Source organism: Melozone crissalis, unplaced genomic scaffold, assembly GCF_028551555.1.
Source record: "Melozone crissalis strain CALT ecotype California unplaced genomic scaffold, PUWL_Pcris_2 ptg000016l_1, whole genome shotgun sequence".
In the NCBI taxonomy this organism is placed as follows: domain Eukaryota; kingdom Metazoa; phylum Chordata; class Aves; order Passeriformes; family Passerellidae; genus Melozone; species Melozone crissalis.
The window spans coordinates 672,037-686,438 of NW_026535794.1; the positions used below are offsets into that span (position 1 = coordinate 672,037).

General features: G+C 67.8%; 1 protein-coding gene across 1 annotated transcript; it reads right to left on the minus strand.

Moving 5' to 3' along the window:
• Positions 1–3,875: 3,875 nt before the first annotated feature.
• CSPG5 (chondroitin sulfate proteoglycan 5) lies at positions 3,876–11,673 on the minus strand. Its single transcript, XM_054273171.1, has 5 exons — positions 11,479–11,673; positions 9,823–11,041; positions 7,666–7,854; positions 6,611–6,683; positions 3,876–4,391 (listed from the first exon to the last, which is right to left on the minus strand). Exons 1-5 carry the CDS (start codon positions 11,651–11,653, stop codon positions 4,230–4,232), a joined length of 1,818 nt encoding a protein of 605 aa, XP_054129146.1. The 5' UTR covers positions 11,654–11,673; the 3' UTR covers positions 3,876–4,229.
• Positions 11,674–14,402: the final 2,729 nt, after the last annotated feature.

The following is a 14,402-nucleotide window of genomic DNA, read 5'->3' on the forward strand; positions in this document are numbered from 1 at the left end:
GGCAAGGAAATGTCCTCAGAGGGGTCCAGGAGGGGACAAGGGACAGGCACGGCAGTGCCAGCTCCTGGCACCAGGGAGGGGCAGACCAACCTGTGATCCCAGCAGAGCAGTGTCCAAAGGTGTTGAGCAGGGTTTGGGGTGTGTGGGGTGTGTGACAGCTGACAGGGACCACTGAGCTGCTGCCACCTCCTTCTCCAGCCCCTCATGCTCCTGGGCAGCAAAGAGAGCTGGAAGGAAGAGAAATGGATGAGCTGAACCAGCTGAACCATGGTGGATCCAGACACTTGGCTGGTGAATCAAGGTTTGGTGGGGGAGTTGGGACTTTTGGCCATTGAAGACTCAGCCAGTGATGGGGACTCTCAGCTGGTGAATGTGGACCCAGACCATGAATGTGGATTCTTGGTTGGTGAATGGGGACCCTGGGCTGGGGAACTGGGCCCTGTTTGGTGAATGGGGACCCTGGGCTGGGGAACTGGGCCCTGTTTGGTGAATGGGGACCCTGGGCTGGGGAACTGGGCCCTGTTTGGTGAATCAGGACCCTGGGCTGGGGAACTGGGCCCTGTTTGGTGAATGGGGACCCTGGGCTGGGGAACTGGGCCTTGTTTGGTGAATGGGGACCCTGGGCTGGGGAACTGGGCCCCATTTGGTGAATCAGGACCCTGGGTTATGAACTGGGCCCCGTTTGTGAATCAGGACCCTGGGCTGGTGAGTCGGGCCCCGTTTGTGAATCAGGACTCACCCAGTGAATCCCAGCTCCGGATATTTTGTCTCGGGCAGCCGGAGCCTGTCAAGGGAAGAAAGGCTCCTTGTCTCGGGGTCGTGGCTCTGGTCCTGTTCTGTGTCTGGGAGAGAAAAGAGGACGGCGGAGAGAGGAGGGCAGCGCCGCTGCCCGTGCCAGCTCCCTTCCCCGTGCCAGCCCTGGCTGCGCACAATGGGCCCATCTCCCTCCCAGCCGACCAGCCAAGCATTGAAATTTAATAGCCCTGGCCTCTCTGCATCCCATGATTAGGCCTGTGGTGAAAGCCCATGTGTTGCTCTGCTGGCTGGAGGCAACTTCCTCTGCAGGGCCGGTGCAGGCGGCTCGGGGTGCCTGCTCCCCACCCTGTGCCGTGTGCCAGCTGCTCCCTGCCCTGTGCCATGTCCATTGGGCACTGATGGAGCTCTCAGACAGCCCCGGGCGCTCCGAGCCTCGCTGCTCCCTCCCCTGGGATGGGCAGAGGGGATGAGAGCTGGGCTGGGCTGGGCTGGGCTGGGCTGGGCTGGGCTGGCAGCCCCGAGGCACACGGAGACACAACGAGGGACACTGACCCAGAGGCACAACGAGGGACACTGACCCAGAGGCAGGAACCGAGGCTGTGCCCTCCCGGGGCAAGCAGGAGCACACCAGGAAGGTGAGTAGGGTCTGAGGGAGCAGCCTGGGGGAGTGATGGGCTCAGAGCAATGTCCCAGAGCTGGGGGACGCGGGGACAAACCCCCCAGTGCTCCCAACCTGGGCATGAGCAGCAGCATCCTTAAACCTGCTGGAGTCCTTGTGACCCACTTTGGTCCTGAATCCAACCCCCTATAGCCCGTGGGGGTGAGCAGCTGGAGCTGAGGATGGCTCCTGAATCCAGGGCTCCTCTGTGGGTCATCCCCATGGCCCCAAAACAGAGAAGCCACTGCCTGGCCTTGCAGAGGGGACTGTCCCACCACTGCCCACCGGCCACGCTGGGCTCCTTGGGAGGGACAAACACGGGTGGGGAGGGAATGTGGGCACCACTCCAAGGTGGCACCTCTGTGTGGCAGCTCCAGGATGGATGGGCTGTGCCAGGCATGAGGGTCTGTGCCATGTCACACTCAGTTCTGTGGTGACACTGTGCATGATGTGCTGTGATGGTGTCACCTGCACAGTGACACCATCCACGGTGGGTGAGCTGTGCCAGTGTCACCTGCACAGTGACACCATCCACAGTGCATGGGCTGTGCCAGCCTTACCTGCACAGTGACACCGTCCCTGGTGGGTGTGCTGTGCTGGGATGGAGGGGCTGTGCTGTGTCACCCTCACCTCCATGGTGGCTCTGTCCCATTGTCCCCAATGTGATGTGCCAGCCTCACCTCCACACTGTGACACTTGGTGACACCATGGCCAGTGTCCCCCCGGGCAGTGTCCAGCTGGACAGACCCACAGGCACCGTGAGGGAGGATCCCAGGGAGGAGCAGACGGATTCCAGGTCCCACCAGCCCTGGCTGGACTCCCTCCCGGACTGCCCCACCCCACCCCGTGTGTCCCTGCATTCCCACCTCACTGACTGCCTCCAAGGGCACCTGGGGGTGGAGGGTGGCCTTGCCCATGCTGCAGTGCCCCTTCTGCCCTGCCTCACCCACAGCACTGCCTCGCTCTGGGATTCCCAGTCCCCTCCAACATCCCTGTCCCTACACAGCCGTTTCTTCTCCCCATACACAAGCACAGATCCTCTCCTGCCACAGCGACGCCCATCCCACTCCAGCTCCCTTTCCCTCCCTCCCATCCCACGGGAAGCTTATGCCCAGCTCTGCCCGTGCCAGGGCATTCCACCTGCCCTCGGGGTTTGCTCAGACATCAGCATCTCCTCTCTGCCCCACCAGCACCTCCCTCTCCTCATCCCACCCTTTCCATTGCAGTGTCCATGTTCCCAGTGCTTCATCCATGGTTTTACCTGTCCTAATCCTGCCCTTTCCATTACATGTTCCCAGTGCTTTATCCATGCCTTTACCTGTCCTAGAGCTCCTGTCCTCATCCCACCCTTTCCATTGCACATTCCCAGTGCTTTATCCATGGTTTTACCTGTCCTAGAGCTCCTGTCCTCATCCCACCCTTTCCATTGCAGTGTCCATGTTCCTAGTGCTTTATCCATGGTTTTACCTGTCCTAGAGCTCCTGTCCTGCGCTGGAAGGGGCTGGCAGAGCCCACACCCGCCGGTTTCTTGCAGCAGTTTGTGGCAGGTGATGGAAATGCTGCAGCCAGGGGGAAGATCTGAGGATCCCACAGCGGTGAGCCCCCCGGGATCGGCTGCCGGTCCCAACACCGCTCCTGGTTCTTAATCTCCCCAGCAAGGTGAGAATTGATTATTCAGCGGCTCCCAGGACGCCTCGGAGCATCCGTGCCCGCGGGGCTGTGGCTGCCCCGGCCCCGAGGTGCCGCACCCCTCACTCCGTGCGGCGATGGATGGATTCGTGTCGGTGATGGATGGATGGATTCGTGTCCCCTCTCCAGGGAACCCCGAGCGCTGGCACGGGGCTGAATCCCAACCCAGGAGAGATCGGTTCCTGCGGGAAGCAAGAGGGAGCCACGAGGGGACAGCGCTGGGGTCCCTGGGGAGATCCCTGTGCCATGCTCCGTGCCAGGGGATGGCCACAGGGCTGCCCTGGCCTTGCCAAAGCCACTGGGACGGTGGCACCGGTTCCTCTCCATGCAGATGGAAACTGGGAGCTGGGGGGGATAACTCTGGGAGGGGATAACCCTGGGGTGTTTCACCCAAATCCCACCCTGGGCAGCTCCACTGAAGGAGCCTGTTGGAGCAGGAGTGGCTGGGAGCCATCACCCCGTGTGCAGCCACCTTGTTTGGGGGGACATTATGGGGACAGGGATGGAGCAAACCCTGGAGCAGCCCAGGCACCTCCACCAGACATCCCGGGGTGTTTCACCAGGCATCTCAAACGTGTCCAGGCTGGCAGGATGGGCTGCACCCTGGCCTGGCAGAGGCAGGAAGGTGCCTGCAGAGGGTGACAAGGGGGGACCAGGCACCCACACCCCCGGTGATGCTCAGATGGGACCCTGTGGAAGCAGGGCCTCAATCCTCATCGGGAGACATGAATGGCCATGCTGGGAGATCGCAGGCACCGGCAAGAGGCTTAACTTTAAAAAAAAAAAAAAGGTTTATTTATTTCAAGATCTTACTTTTTTTTTTTTCACCTTTTTTGTTGGTTTTTACCTGTATTTCAAAAAAAGTGGGGCAAAAGTACAAAAAAAGTCAGTTGCGGGACGGCACAGGTTTAGAAATCACAGCGCGGAACGAACCCAAGCGAGAGACACGGAGCACGAACCAAACACCCCCACGACACGGCCGAATTATCACTGCAATTTTTGTTTTCCTCGGTACAAAACACACCAAAGCATGCCACGGAGCGGGAGGGACGCGGGGCGGAGGGGAGGCCGCGCTTTGGGGAGCCCGAGCGCGGCTCCCCGCTCTGCGCCGCCCCGGGCCCGCCGCTCACGTCAGGTTGTTCTGGAGGCAGTTCAGCTCCCCCGCCTCCTGCTCCCCCTTGCCGCCCTCGTGCTTGGGCGACGTCGAGTTGTGGATGTTGAACGGCTCCTCGTCCTTCAGGCAGGATTTCAGCGAGTCCTGCAGCTTGTGGGGAGCGCTGGGGTCGTCCTGCGGGAGAGAGGGGCGTCAGGGCAGGGCCGGGATGAGGCGAGGCACGGTGAGGGCACCACGTCCCCTTGCAGAGAGCCACCGGGGGGGACAAATGTCGCCTCCCAGCCCGGATGGCGGCACGGGGGGCCCGCGGTGCCCGCAGCACAGGGACAGGGTCCGACCCCTCCGCCGTGGCGCCGTCCCTCAGCACAGCCTCCCCACCTCGGCTCCCAAAGCGCCCCGGAGCTGTGCCAGCCCGGAGCCGTGCCAGCCCGGAGCCCGCGCCAGCCTCGGGCACCGCATCCCCCGGCCACCCGCCCACCGTCCCCGCCCGGTTCCCGTTGCCGTTCGCATCGCCTCGTCCCCGCGACAAGCAGCCACTGGCGGCCTTGGCAGGAGCCCAGAGGGGCCGGCTTTATTGCGGTTCCTCAGCGTACAGCCCGTGCCCCCGCGCCGCGCCGCTGGCAGAGCCGGGCACGCCCCTTCCCGGGGTGCCCCCGCTGCAGCATCCTCCGCTCCGGGGCCGGGCCCGCATCCCCGGCACACACGGGCGGCCCCCCGGCACCGGCACCGGCTGTGGGCACCGGCACCGGCACCGGCAGTGGGGCAGGGCAGGGCAGGGCAGGGCAGGGTAGGGTAGGGTAGGGCAGGGCAGAGCAGGGCAGGGCAGGGCAGGGCAGGGCAGGGCAGGGCCAGGCAGGGCAGAGCAGGGCAGGGGCAGGGCAGGGCAGGGCAGGGCAGGGCAGGGCAGGGCTGGGCAGGGCAGGGCAGGGCAGGGCTGGGCAGGGCAGGGCAGGGGCAGGGCAGGGCAGGGCAGGGCAGGGGCAGGGCAGGGCAAGGCAGGGTAGGGCAGGGCAGGGGCCAGGCAAGGCAGGGTAGGGCAGGGCAGGGCAGGGCAGGGCAGGGCAGGGCAGGGCAGGGCAGGGGCCGGGCAAGGCAGGGTAGGGCAGGGCAGGGGCAGGGTAGGGCAGGGCAGGGCAGGGTAGGGCAGGGCAGGGGCAGGGCAGGGCAGGGCAGGGTAGGGCAGGGCAGGGCAGGGCAGGGTAGGGCAGGGCAGGGTAGGGGCAGGGGCAGGGGCAGGGCAGGGCAGGGCAGGGCAGGGCAGGGGCCGGGCAAGGCAGGGGCAGGGGAGGGCAGGGCAGGGGCAGGGGCAGGGCAGGGCAGGGGCAGGGTAGGGCAGGGCAGGGGCAGGGCAGGGGCAGGGCAGGGCAGGGCAGGGCAGGGGCCGGGCAAGGCAGGGGCAGAGCAGGGCAGGGCAGGGCAGGGCAGGGCAAGGCAGGGCAAGGCAGGGTAGGGCAGGGTAGGGTAGGGTAGGGCAGGGCCAGGCAGGGCAGGGCAGGGGCAGGCCGGGCCGGGCCGTGCTGGTTCCGGTGCCGCCGGTGCCACACACAGAGCGGCAGACGGATGGGGACACCCAAGGGCCGGCGTCACACAGGGACAGGATCCCATCTCCTGGGCAGTGACCAGTCCGGAGCTGGTGCCATTGGCTGCAGGACCCCCAAAACCCCTTTCCGGGGGTGCTGACCCTGCTGACCCCTCCTCATCCTCGCAGTGCTGCCGCGTCGCAGGCACCGTGTGCTGAGCCCCCCAGCCCCGGAGGGCCGGGGATGCGCGGGGAGCGGCACCGAGCGCATCCCGAGGCTGATCCCGTCGGCAGCGGGGACGGAGCCGGCGCCGGAGCTCCTGCCAGGGCGGCTAGGGCTGCTAAAGGCGGTCGCAAGACGGGGAACACCGGCCGTGGGTGGGGGAGGCTAAAGGGACCTACGCTCCTCCTCCGGCTCCGCAAAGCCCTTCGCTTCTCTCTGTTCCGAGTCAAAGACAGCAGGTTGGGTCCCGGGGATGCCGGGGAGCACCCCAACCACGGCAGCACCCGCAGCCGGCAATGCCACAGCCAGGGAGCAGCGCCTGCCCCGCTGTCCCCTCCCTGCACACGGCACAGCCACCCCCGCCACCCCCACACCGAGCCAAGGCCATCGGGAGCTCGGGGTGGCGGCTCCCGGGGAGCCACACAGGCAGCAGGGGACGGGGAAGGGACAGGGGGTGACACTGCCCCCCTGCCCGGCCTGGGCCCAGTGTGGGTCAGCGGGGACCCAGCAGCGAGGGGACAGAGCTGTGACCAGGGCAGGTGGGGACAGGAGGGCATGGCTGGGATCCTGGAGGGGTCAGGGGTCACCGGACAGGGGGACAGGGATGGGACAGGAAGAGGGACGAGGGGACGGTGCCACACAGCTCCTTACGTTTGGGTGGGAGCCCTCGGCGATGGTGGACAGGGAGAAGTTGTCGTTGTGCAGCTCGGACGGGGTGCGGTATCTGTGGGCCAGGAGAGCGGGGTGAGAGCAGGACCCCCCCGCAGCCCAGCCCTGCGTTTTGGGGTCACCCTGGGTTGGGGGTGAGAGCAGGACCCCCCCGCAGCCCCGCCCGCCTTTTGGGGTCACCCTGGGTTGGGGGTGAGAGCAGGACCCCCCTGCAGCCCAGCCCCGCATTTTGGGGTCACCCTGGGTTGGGAGGGGTTAATTGTTCCCAGCACTGGAGGTCTGGGGGGGTAAATCTCCCCAGGGATGGAAGTCTGGGCTAAATACCCAAATCTAAGGGCTTTGGAGGGATAACTCTTCCCTGCCCTGGGGGTTTGGGGGTTTGTACCCCCAGCTCTGAGGATTTGGGGAGCTAAACGCCTCCAAGTCAGGGGGGCTTGGGGACTCAGTACATCCAGAGATGGAGATCTACAGGCTTAAATGTCCTGAACTCTGGAGGTTGGGGACTAAATGTCCCCAGGGATTGAGGGGGGGCTAAAGGAGCCCAGTGTGACATTTTGGGGGGCTCTGGGCAGGAGAGCGGGAAGGGCAGCCCGGGGCAGGGCTGGAGAGGCAGAGCCGGGAGCTGGCACGGAGCCTCCCTGCTAATTACACTTGGCATTTCCAAACTCTAATTAACAGCTCATTAGGGACCGGGCTGGGCAGGCTCCCTCCTCCCTGCTCCAGGAGCTGGCCAGCAGTGGCCGGAGCGGGGGGGAGGGGGGGGGTGACCCCGAACCCTTCCCCGTCACCCCCAGCCCTGTCCCCAGCCCTGTCCCCAGCCGGACGTCCCTGATGGCCGCCCCGCCGCTGTCCCCAGCTCCCAGCGGAGCAGATTAACTGGTGCCAGTCAGGAGCGGCTTTGAGGGATTAACCGCAGAGCAGGAGCCGCGTCCCCGCCTCCGGCAGCTCTGCCACCCACCGTCCCCGCGTCCCCGGCGGCACCGGCGGCACCGGTGGCACCAGCAGGGCTGGCCCGGGGTGTCCCCAGTGTCACTCACTTGGTCTTGCGCAGCTTGCTGTTCTCCGTCTTGAGCAGGTAGAGCTTCTTGGCGAAGAACACGGTGAGCATGAAGAGCAGCAGCACCACGAGCGCGGCCGAGCCCACGGCCACGCACATCACCTGGAAGTCGGTGACGATGGACTCGCAGCGAGTGCCCTTGTGCCACGTGTAGTCCTGCGTGTTGCACCTGCGGGGGACGCGCTCAGAGGCGTCCCCCGCCCCAAACGCGTCCCCCGCCCCAAAACGTGCCCGGAGCATCCTCGGGGGATGCGGTGTTTGTGCCTGCGGGGGTTACGGGGCTCTGGGGGGATGGGATGAGCGGGTGACACCCGAGGGGGTGACACCGAGCGAGATGGGGACACCGGGAGCGGGCTCGGGGTCCCCGGACGGTGCTGGCGCCCCGCACCGGCGGCTCCCAGCCCCGGCGGGAGCAGGGAGGGACCCCCGCGCCCCCCGCGTCCCCCGGGCACGGTGCCAGCCGGGGGCACACCCGGGGCGTGCGGCACAGCCGGCGGCGCCTCCCGGCGCAATCTGCCGGACCCGATTAGCGCGGCCGCCCCGCAGGCTCGGACCTGACCTAATTCCTGGGCAGCCGCCGCCCGGGGGCAGGGAAACAGAGAAACAGGGAAACAGGGAAACCCCGCTTGATGCCGGGAGCGGGGCTGCGGGCACCCAGAGCCCGGGAACGGGGTGGGTAGGGGGTGGAGGGGCTCGGAATGGAGTGAAAATGGATGGAAAGGCTGGGAACGGGGTGTCAGGGGCATGGAGAGCCCAGGGATGGAGCACAGAGAATGGACAGACCAGGGATGGAGCACAGAGAATGGACAGATCAGGGATGGAGCACAGAGAATGGAGAGCCCAGGGATGGAGCACAGAGAATGGAGAGCCCAAGGATGGAGCACAGAGAATGGACAGACCAGGGATGAAATACAGAGAATGGAGAGCCCAGGGATGGGGCACAGAGAATGGAGAGCTCAGGGATGGAGCACAGAGAATGGAGAGCCCAGGGATGGAGCACAGAGAATGGACAGACCAGGGATGAAATACAGAGAATGGAGAGCCCAGGGATGGGGCACAGAGAATGGAGAGCTCAGGGATGAAATACAGAGAATGGAGAGCCCAGGGATGGGGCACAGAGAATGGACAGACCAGGGATGAAATACAGAGAATGGAGAGCCCAGGGATGGAGCACAGAGAATGGAGAGCTCAGGGATGAAATACAGAGAATGGAGAGCCCAGGGATGGAGCACAGAGAATGGAGAGCTCAGGGATGAAATACAGAGAATGGAGAGCCCAGGGATGGAGCACAGAGAATGGACAGACCAGGGATGGAGCACAGAGAATGGAGAGCCCAGGGATGGAGCACAGAGAATGGAGAGCTCAGGGATGGAGCATGGAGGATGGAGAGCTCAGGGATGGAGCACAGAGAGGGGAGAGCCCAGGGATGGAGCATGGAGGATGGAGAGCCCAGGGATGAGGAGCATGGTGATGCAGAGCCTGGGAATGAAGTATGTGGAGAGGGAGACTGCAAGGATGGGGTGAAAGGAGGATGAGGAGTGGGGCACACAATGGATGGGAACACTGAGAATGGCAGGCCAGGAGGATGGAGAGCCCAGGGATGGGGCAGAGGGAATGGAGAGCCAAGGGATGGGTACAGGGGGTGGGACAGACCAGGAATGGGGTGAAAGGGGTGGGGAGGCCAGGAATGGGTTGCAGGAGATGGAAGCACTGGGATTAAGGTGCATGGGTGGTGGAGATCCCAGGGATGGGTACAGGGAGATGAAGAGCCCAGGGATGGGATGCATGGAGTATGGAGAGACTGAAAGTGGGGGTGCACAAGGGCTGGAAGAACTGGGAATGGGATACACGGGAATGGAGAGCCTGGGGATGGGAGCACAGAGAATGGAGAGCCCAGGGATGGGGTACAGGGATGGTGAGCAGGGGATGTGGTGCAGGGATGGAGACCCCAGGAATGAAGGGCAGGGATGGTGGCCCAGGGATGGGGTCAGGGGATTATGAGCCCAGGGATGGTGAGCCCAGGATGGAATGCAGGGATGGTGAGCCCAGGGATGGTGAGCAGGGATGGCGAGCCCCAGGATGGTGAGCCCAGGGATGCCGAGCCCCACACCCCAGCCCACCGGGGCCCGTTCCTTACCGGCAGAAGGCCCCGTGGCTCTCCACCAGGTAGCACTGGCCGCCGTTGTGGCAGTAGCTGGGCACGAGGTCGCAGAGGGAGCGGCAGGAGCTGTTGTGCCGCACGTAGCCGCTCCGGCACTCGGAGCCGTTGTCGGGCGGGCCCCGCTCCCCGGGCCGCGGCCAGGCTGTGGGGCTGCCCCCGGCCGGCCCGGGCGGCGGCGGCGGGGCGGCGGCGGCGCGGTGCCCGGTGGGCCGGGGCTCCTGCGGGGCGGGCGCGGCCGAGGCGGGCGCTCTGTAGCCGTTCTCGTCCTCCAGCCCGCCGTCTTCCTCCTCCTCCTCTTCCTCCTCGTCCTCCAGCTCGTCCTCGTCGTCCCCGTCGGCGTAGAAGGAGGTGGTGGGGTAGAAATCGGCGTCGTCGAAGGGCGTGAAGTCGTCGTAGAGCTCGTGCAGGGCCCAGGGCGTGGCCGCCCCCTCGGGCTCCCGGCGCCGCGCCGAGCCCGCCGCGCCCCGGCCGGCGCCGGGGAGGGCCCCCAGTCCCTCGCCCCCCTCGAACAGGTCGTAGTAATCGACGTCGATGATGTCGGAGCCCGCGCGGTCGGCCGGGGGCTCGGGCGGGCCCGTGGCGGCCGTGACCGGCTCCCGCAGCCACGTCAGGTCGGTCCAGCCGCGGGCGCCCTGCGCCGGGGCCGGGCTGGGGCTGGAGGCGGCGGCCCAGAGCTCCGGGGCACCCCCCAAGTCCCCCCCGGCGGCGCCGGGCCGGCCCAGCACGGGGGTGCGCGGCGCGGCCGAGCCCCCGGCCGCCGGCAGCAGCTCGGACTCGGCCGGGCCGGTGGCGAGGCGGGGCCCGGCGGGGCTCGGCGGCGCGGCCGGGAGCCCCCCGGAGCCCCCCGGCGTGGGGCGGTCACCGCTGCCCGGCTCCTCGGGGCTGCCCGGCGCCACCGGCACCGCGCCCCCGGCCCCGGGCGAGGTGACGGCTCGGGGGGGCGCGGCGCTGGCCTCGCCCTCCGCGCCGCAGCCCGGGCACCCGTCGGGCACGGCCGAGGGCTCCGTGGTGGCCGTGCCGCCCCCGGGGGGCTCTAGCTGCGCTCCTGCCGCCGCCCCCCCGGCGCTCGTGCTGTTGCTGGGTGCGCCCGGGGGGTCTCCGCTCGCCTGGTCCCATTTCGGGGCGCTGCTCTCCAACGAGCCCTCCCAGGCTCTCCCCTCGCCAGCGCTGGAGTTCTGGGGGGGCCACGCGGATGCTGGGGGGGGCAAGGAGATAAAGAGTTGTCAGAGGTGCCCCCGCAGCCCTGGGAGGACGTGACAGCCCGGGGGGGTCCAACAGGTCCTCGACCTGCTCCACCTTGCACCCACCTGGATGCACCACAAGGACCTGGGGGGCAGGGGGGGCTGCACCACGAATCCTTGAGCCTCTCCGGGGGACTGATGGGGAGAACGCCACAGAAACCCCCCAGCTCTGTGGGTGCCCTCACATCCAACTCTGTGATCCCCTCTTCTCAGCACAGCCCCCCCAACACAAGCTGCCCCCGGCCCTGCCCCCTCAGCTGCCCTTCAAGGGGATCCAGCCCCACTGCAAGGGCAGCCAGCCCTCCCCAGAAGAAATCAGCCCCCCAAAAGGGGGTCCAGCCCCCCCCGGTAGATCCAGCCCCGCTGTGGTTCTCGTGAGTGCTCCGCACACACACAAGGGGCTGCAGCTCCCTGTGCTGGGATCCAGCCCCGCTCCCGCCCCATCCCTGCGAGGGGATCCAGCCCCGCTGCGGCTGCAGCCGCTCCACACAACGGGATCGGCCCCTCTGCAATGGAAGCCGGCCCCTTGCGCGGGGATCAGCCCTGTGTGCCGCCCGCCCGTCCATCCGGACACACGGAGCAGCACCCAGCCCTCCCCACGCCGGATCCAGCCCCCTGCAAGCGGACCCAGCCCTCCCCCGGCTCCTGCGAGTGCGCCCCATAGCCAGCCCCAGATCCCGCCCCTGCAAGGGGATCCGGCTCCCTGCAAGGGGATCCAGCCCTTTCCAAGGGTACCCGACTGCCCCTGCAATGGGATCCAGCCCCTTCCAAGGGGATCCACCCCCCTCCGGCTCCTGCAAGTGCACCCCGTAATCCCGAGAGGATCCAGCCCCTGCAAGGGAATCCGCTCCCTCCTGCTCGGGCTCCAGCCCTTCCCTGGCTCCTGCAGATGCTCCCCCTGCACACGCGGGGATCCAGCCCTGCCGCAAGGGATCCGGCCCCGGCAGGGGGATCCAGCCCCGGCAGGGGGATCCCGCCCGCCCTGCAAGGGGATCCCGCCCCACGCACGGGATCCAGCCCTTCATGCAAGGGGATCCCGCCCGCCCTGCAGGGAGATCCAGCCCCACACACGGGATCCAGCCCTCCCTGCAAGGGGATCCAGCCCCACGCACGGGATCCAGCCCTCCCTGCAAGGGGATCCAGCCCCACGCACGGGATCCAGCCCTCCCTGCAAGGGGATCCAGCCCCACGCACGGGATCCAGCCCTCCCTGCAAGGGGATCCAGCCCTGCCGCAAGGGGATCCGGCTCCGGCAAGGGGATCCCGCCCGCCCTGCAGGGAGATCCAGCCCTCCCCTGGCTCCTGCAGATGCCCCCCCTCCCCATGAAGGGATCCAGCCCCGGCCGCAGGATCAACAGCATCCCCCCCCCGCATTGGGATCAGCCCCCGCCCGGGGGATCCTCCTTCCTTCCCCGGGTGCAGCCCCCCCCGGCAGCAGCAGCAGCGGGATCCGGCCCCGGCGAGGGGATCCCCCCAGCCCGCAGCCCCCCCGGGACCCCCCCCGCCCCGGATCCGCCCCCCGCCCGCGCCCCGGCCGTGTGTCCCCGGTCCCGGTACGCACCGAGGGCGCCGATCGCCAGCAGCAGGGCCAGGGCGCGGGGGGCGCGGGGGGCCATGGCGGCATGGAGGGACCCCGGCTCCGCCACGGGGCCGGCACCGGCAGCGGCTCCGCCCGCCCCGCTCCGAGCCGAGCCGCGCCGAGCCGAGCGGAGCCGCGCCGAGCCGGGGGGCCGGGCCGGGCGGCGGGGGCGGGACCGCGGACGCGGCGGCGGCTTCGGGCACGGGCACGGGCACGGCACCCCCCCGGCACCCCGCGGGCAGCGCCGGGAGCAAATCCCGGGAGCCCCGGCAGCGGGGGGACACAGCCCGGGACCCCCGCCTTTGGGGGGGACACAGCCCGGGACCCCCCAGCATCGGGGTACACACAGCCCCGTACCCGCGGCATCGGGGGGAGCACACAGCCCGGTACCCCCAAATGGGGGGGACACGGCCCCGTACCCCCGGCATCGGGGATACACAGCCCGGTACCCCCAGCACCGGCATCCTCGGAGGGGGACACACCCCGACAGCCCCCGACACCGAGGGACACACGCACCCTGGCACCCCCGGCATGGGCATCCTCTGGGGGCACCGGGGGGCACACCCTGGCACCACTGTCCCTGGGGGGACACAGAGGGCACACCCCACACTGTCCCTGGGGGGACACAGAGGGCACACCCCACACTGTCCCTGGGCAGGGGACACAGAGGGCACACCCCACACTGTCCCTGGGGGGACACAGAGGGCACACCCCACACTGTCCCTGGGCAGGGGACACAGAGGGCACACCCCACACTGTCCCTGGGGGGACACAGAGGGCACACCCCACACTGTCCCTGGGCAGGGGACACAGAGGGCACACCCCACACTGTCCCTGGGGGGACACAGAGGGCACACCCCACACTGTCCCTGTGGGGACACAGAGGGCACACCCCACACTGTCCCTGGGGGGACACAGAGGGCACACCCCACACTGTCCCTGGGCAGGGGACACAGAGGGCACACCCCACACTGTCCCTGGGGGGACACAGAGGGCACACCCCACACTGTCCCTGGGGGGACACAGAGGGCACACCCCACACTGTCCCTGGGGGGACACAGAGGGCACACCCCACACTGTCCCTGGGCAGGGGACACAGAGGGCACACCCCACACTGTCCCTGGGGGGACACAGAGGGCACACCCCACCCTGTCCCTGTGGGGACACAGAGGGCACACCCCACACTGTCCCTGGGGGGACACAGAGGGCACACCCCACACTGTCCCTGGGCAGGGGACACAGAGGGCACACCCCACACTGTCCCTGGGGGGACACAGAGGGCACACCCCACACTGTCCCTGGGGGGACACAGAGGGCACACCCCACACTGTCCCTGGGCAGGGGACACAGAGGGCACACCCCACACTGTCCCTGGGGGGACACAGAGGGCACACCCCACACTGTCCCTGGGCAGGGGACACAGAGGGCACACCCCACACTGTCCCTGGGCAGGGGACACAGAGGGCACACCCCACACTGTGCCTGGGGGGACACAGAGGGCACACCCCACACTGTCCCTGGGCAGGGGACACAGAGGGCACACCCCACACTGTCCCTGGGGGGACACAGAGGGCACACCCCACACTGTCCCTGGGCAGGGGACACAGAGGGCACACCCCACACTGTCCCTGGGCAGGGGACACAGAGGGCACACCCCACACTGTGCCTGGGGGGACACAGAGGGCACACCCCACACTGTCCCTGGGCAGGGGACACAGAGGGCACACCCCACCCTGT

What these genes read in the sequence shown, in the direction of transcription:
- CSPG5 (XM_054273171.1), bottom strand. Translation starts at nt 11,653, where the DNA reads ATGGACGGGCGGGCGGCACACAGGGCTGATCCCCGCGCAAGGGGCCGG. An exon ending in AGCAAGCTGCGCAAGACCAA is followed by an intron (nt 6,684 to 7,665) that starts GTGAGTGACACT and finishes CCTGGCCCACAG; the next exon opens with ATACCGCACCCCGTCCGAGC. An exon ending in CCGAGGGCTCCCACCCAAAC is followed by an intron (nt 4,392 to 6,610) that starts GTAAGGAGCTGT and finishes TCTCTCCCGCAG; the next exon opens with GACGACCCCAGCGCTCCCCA.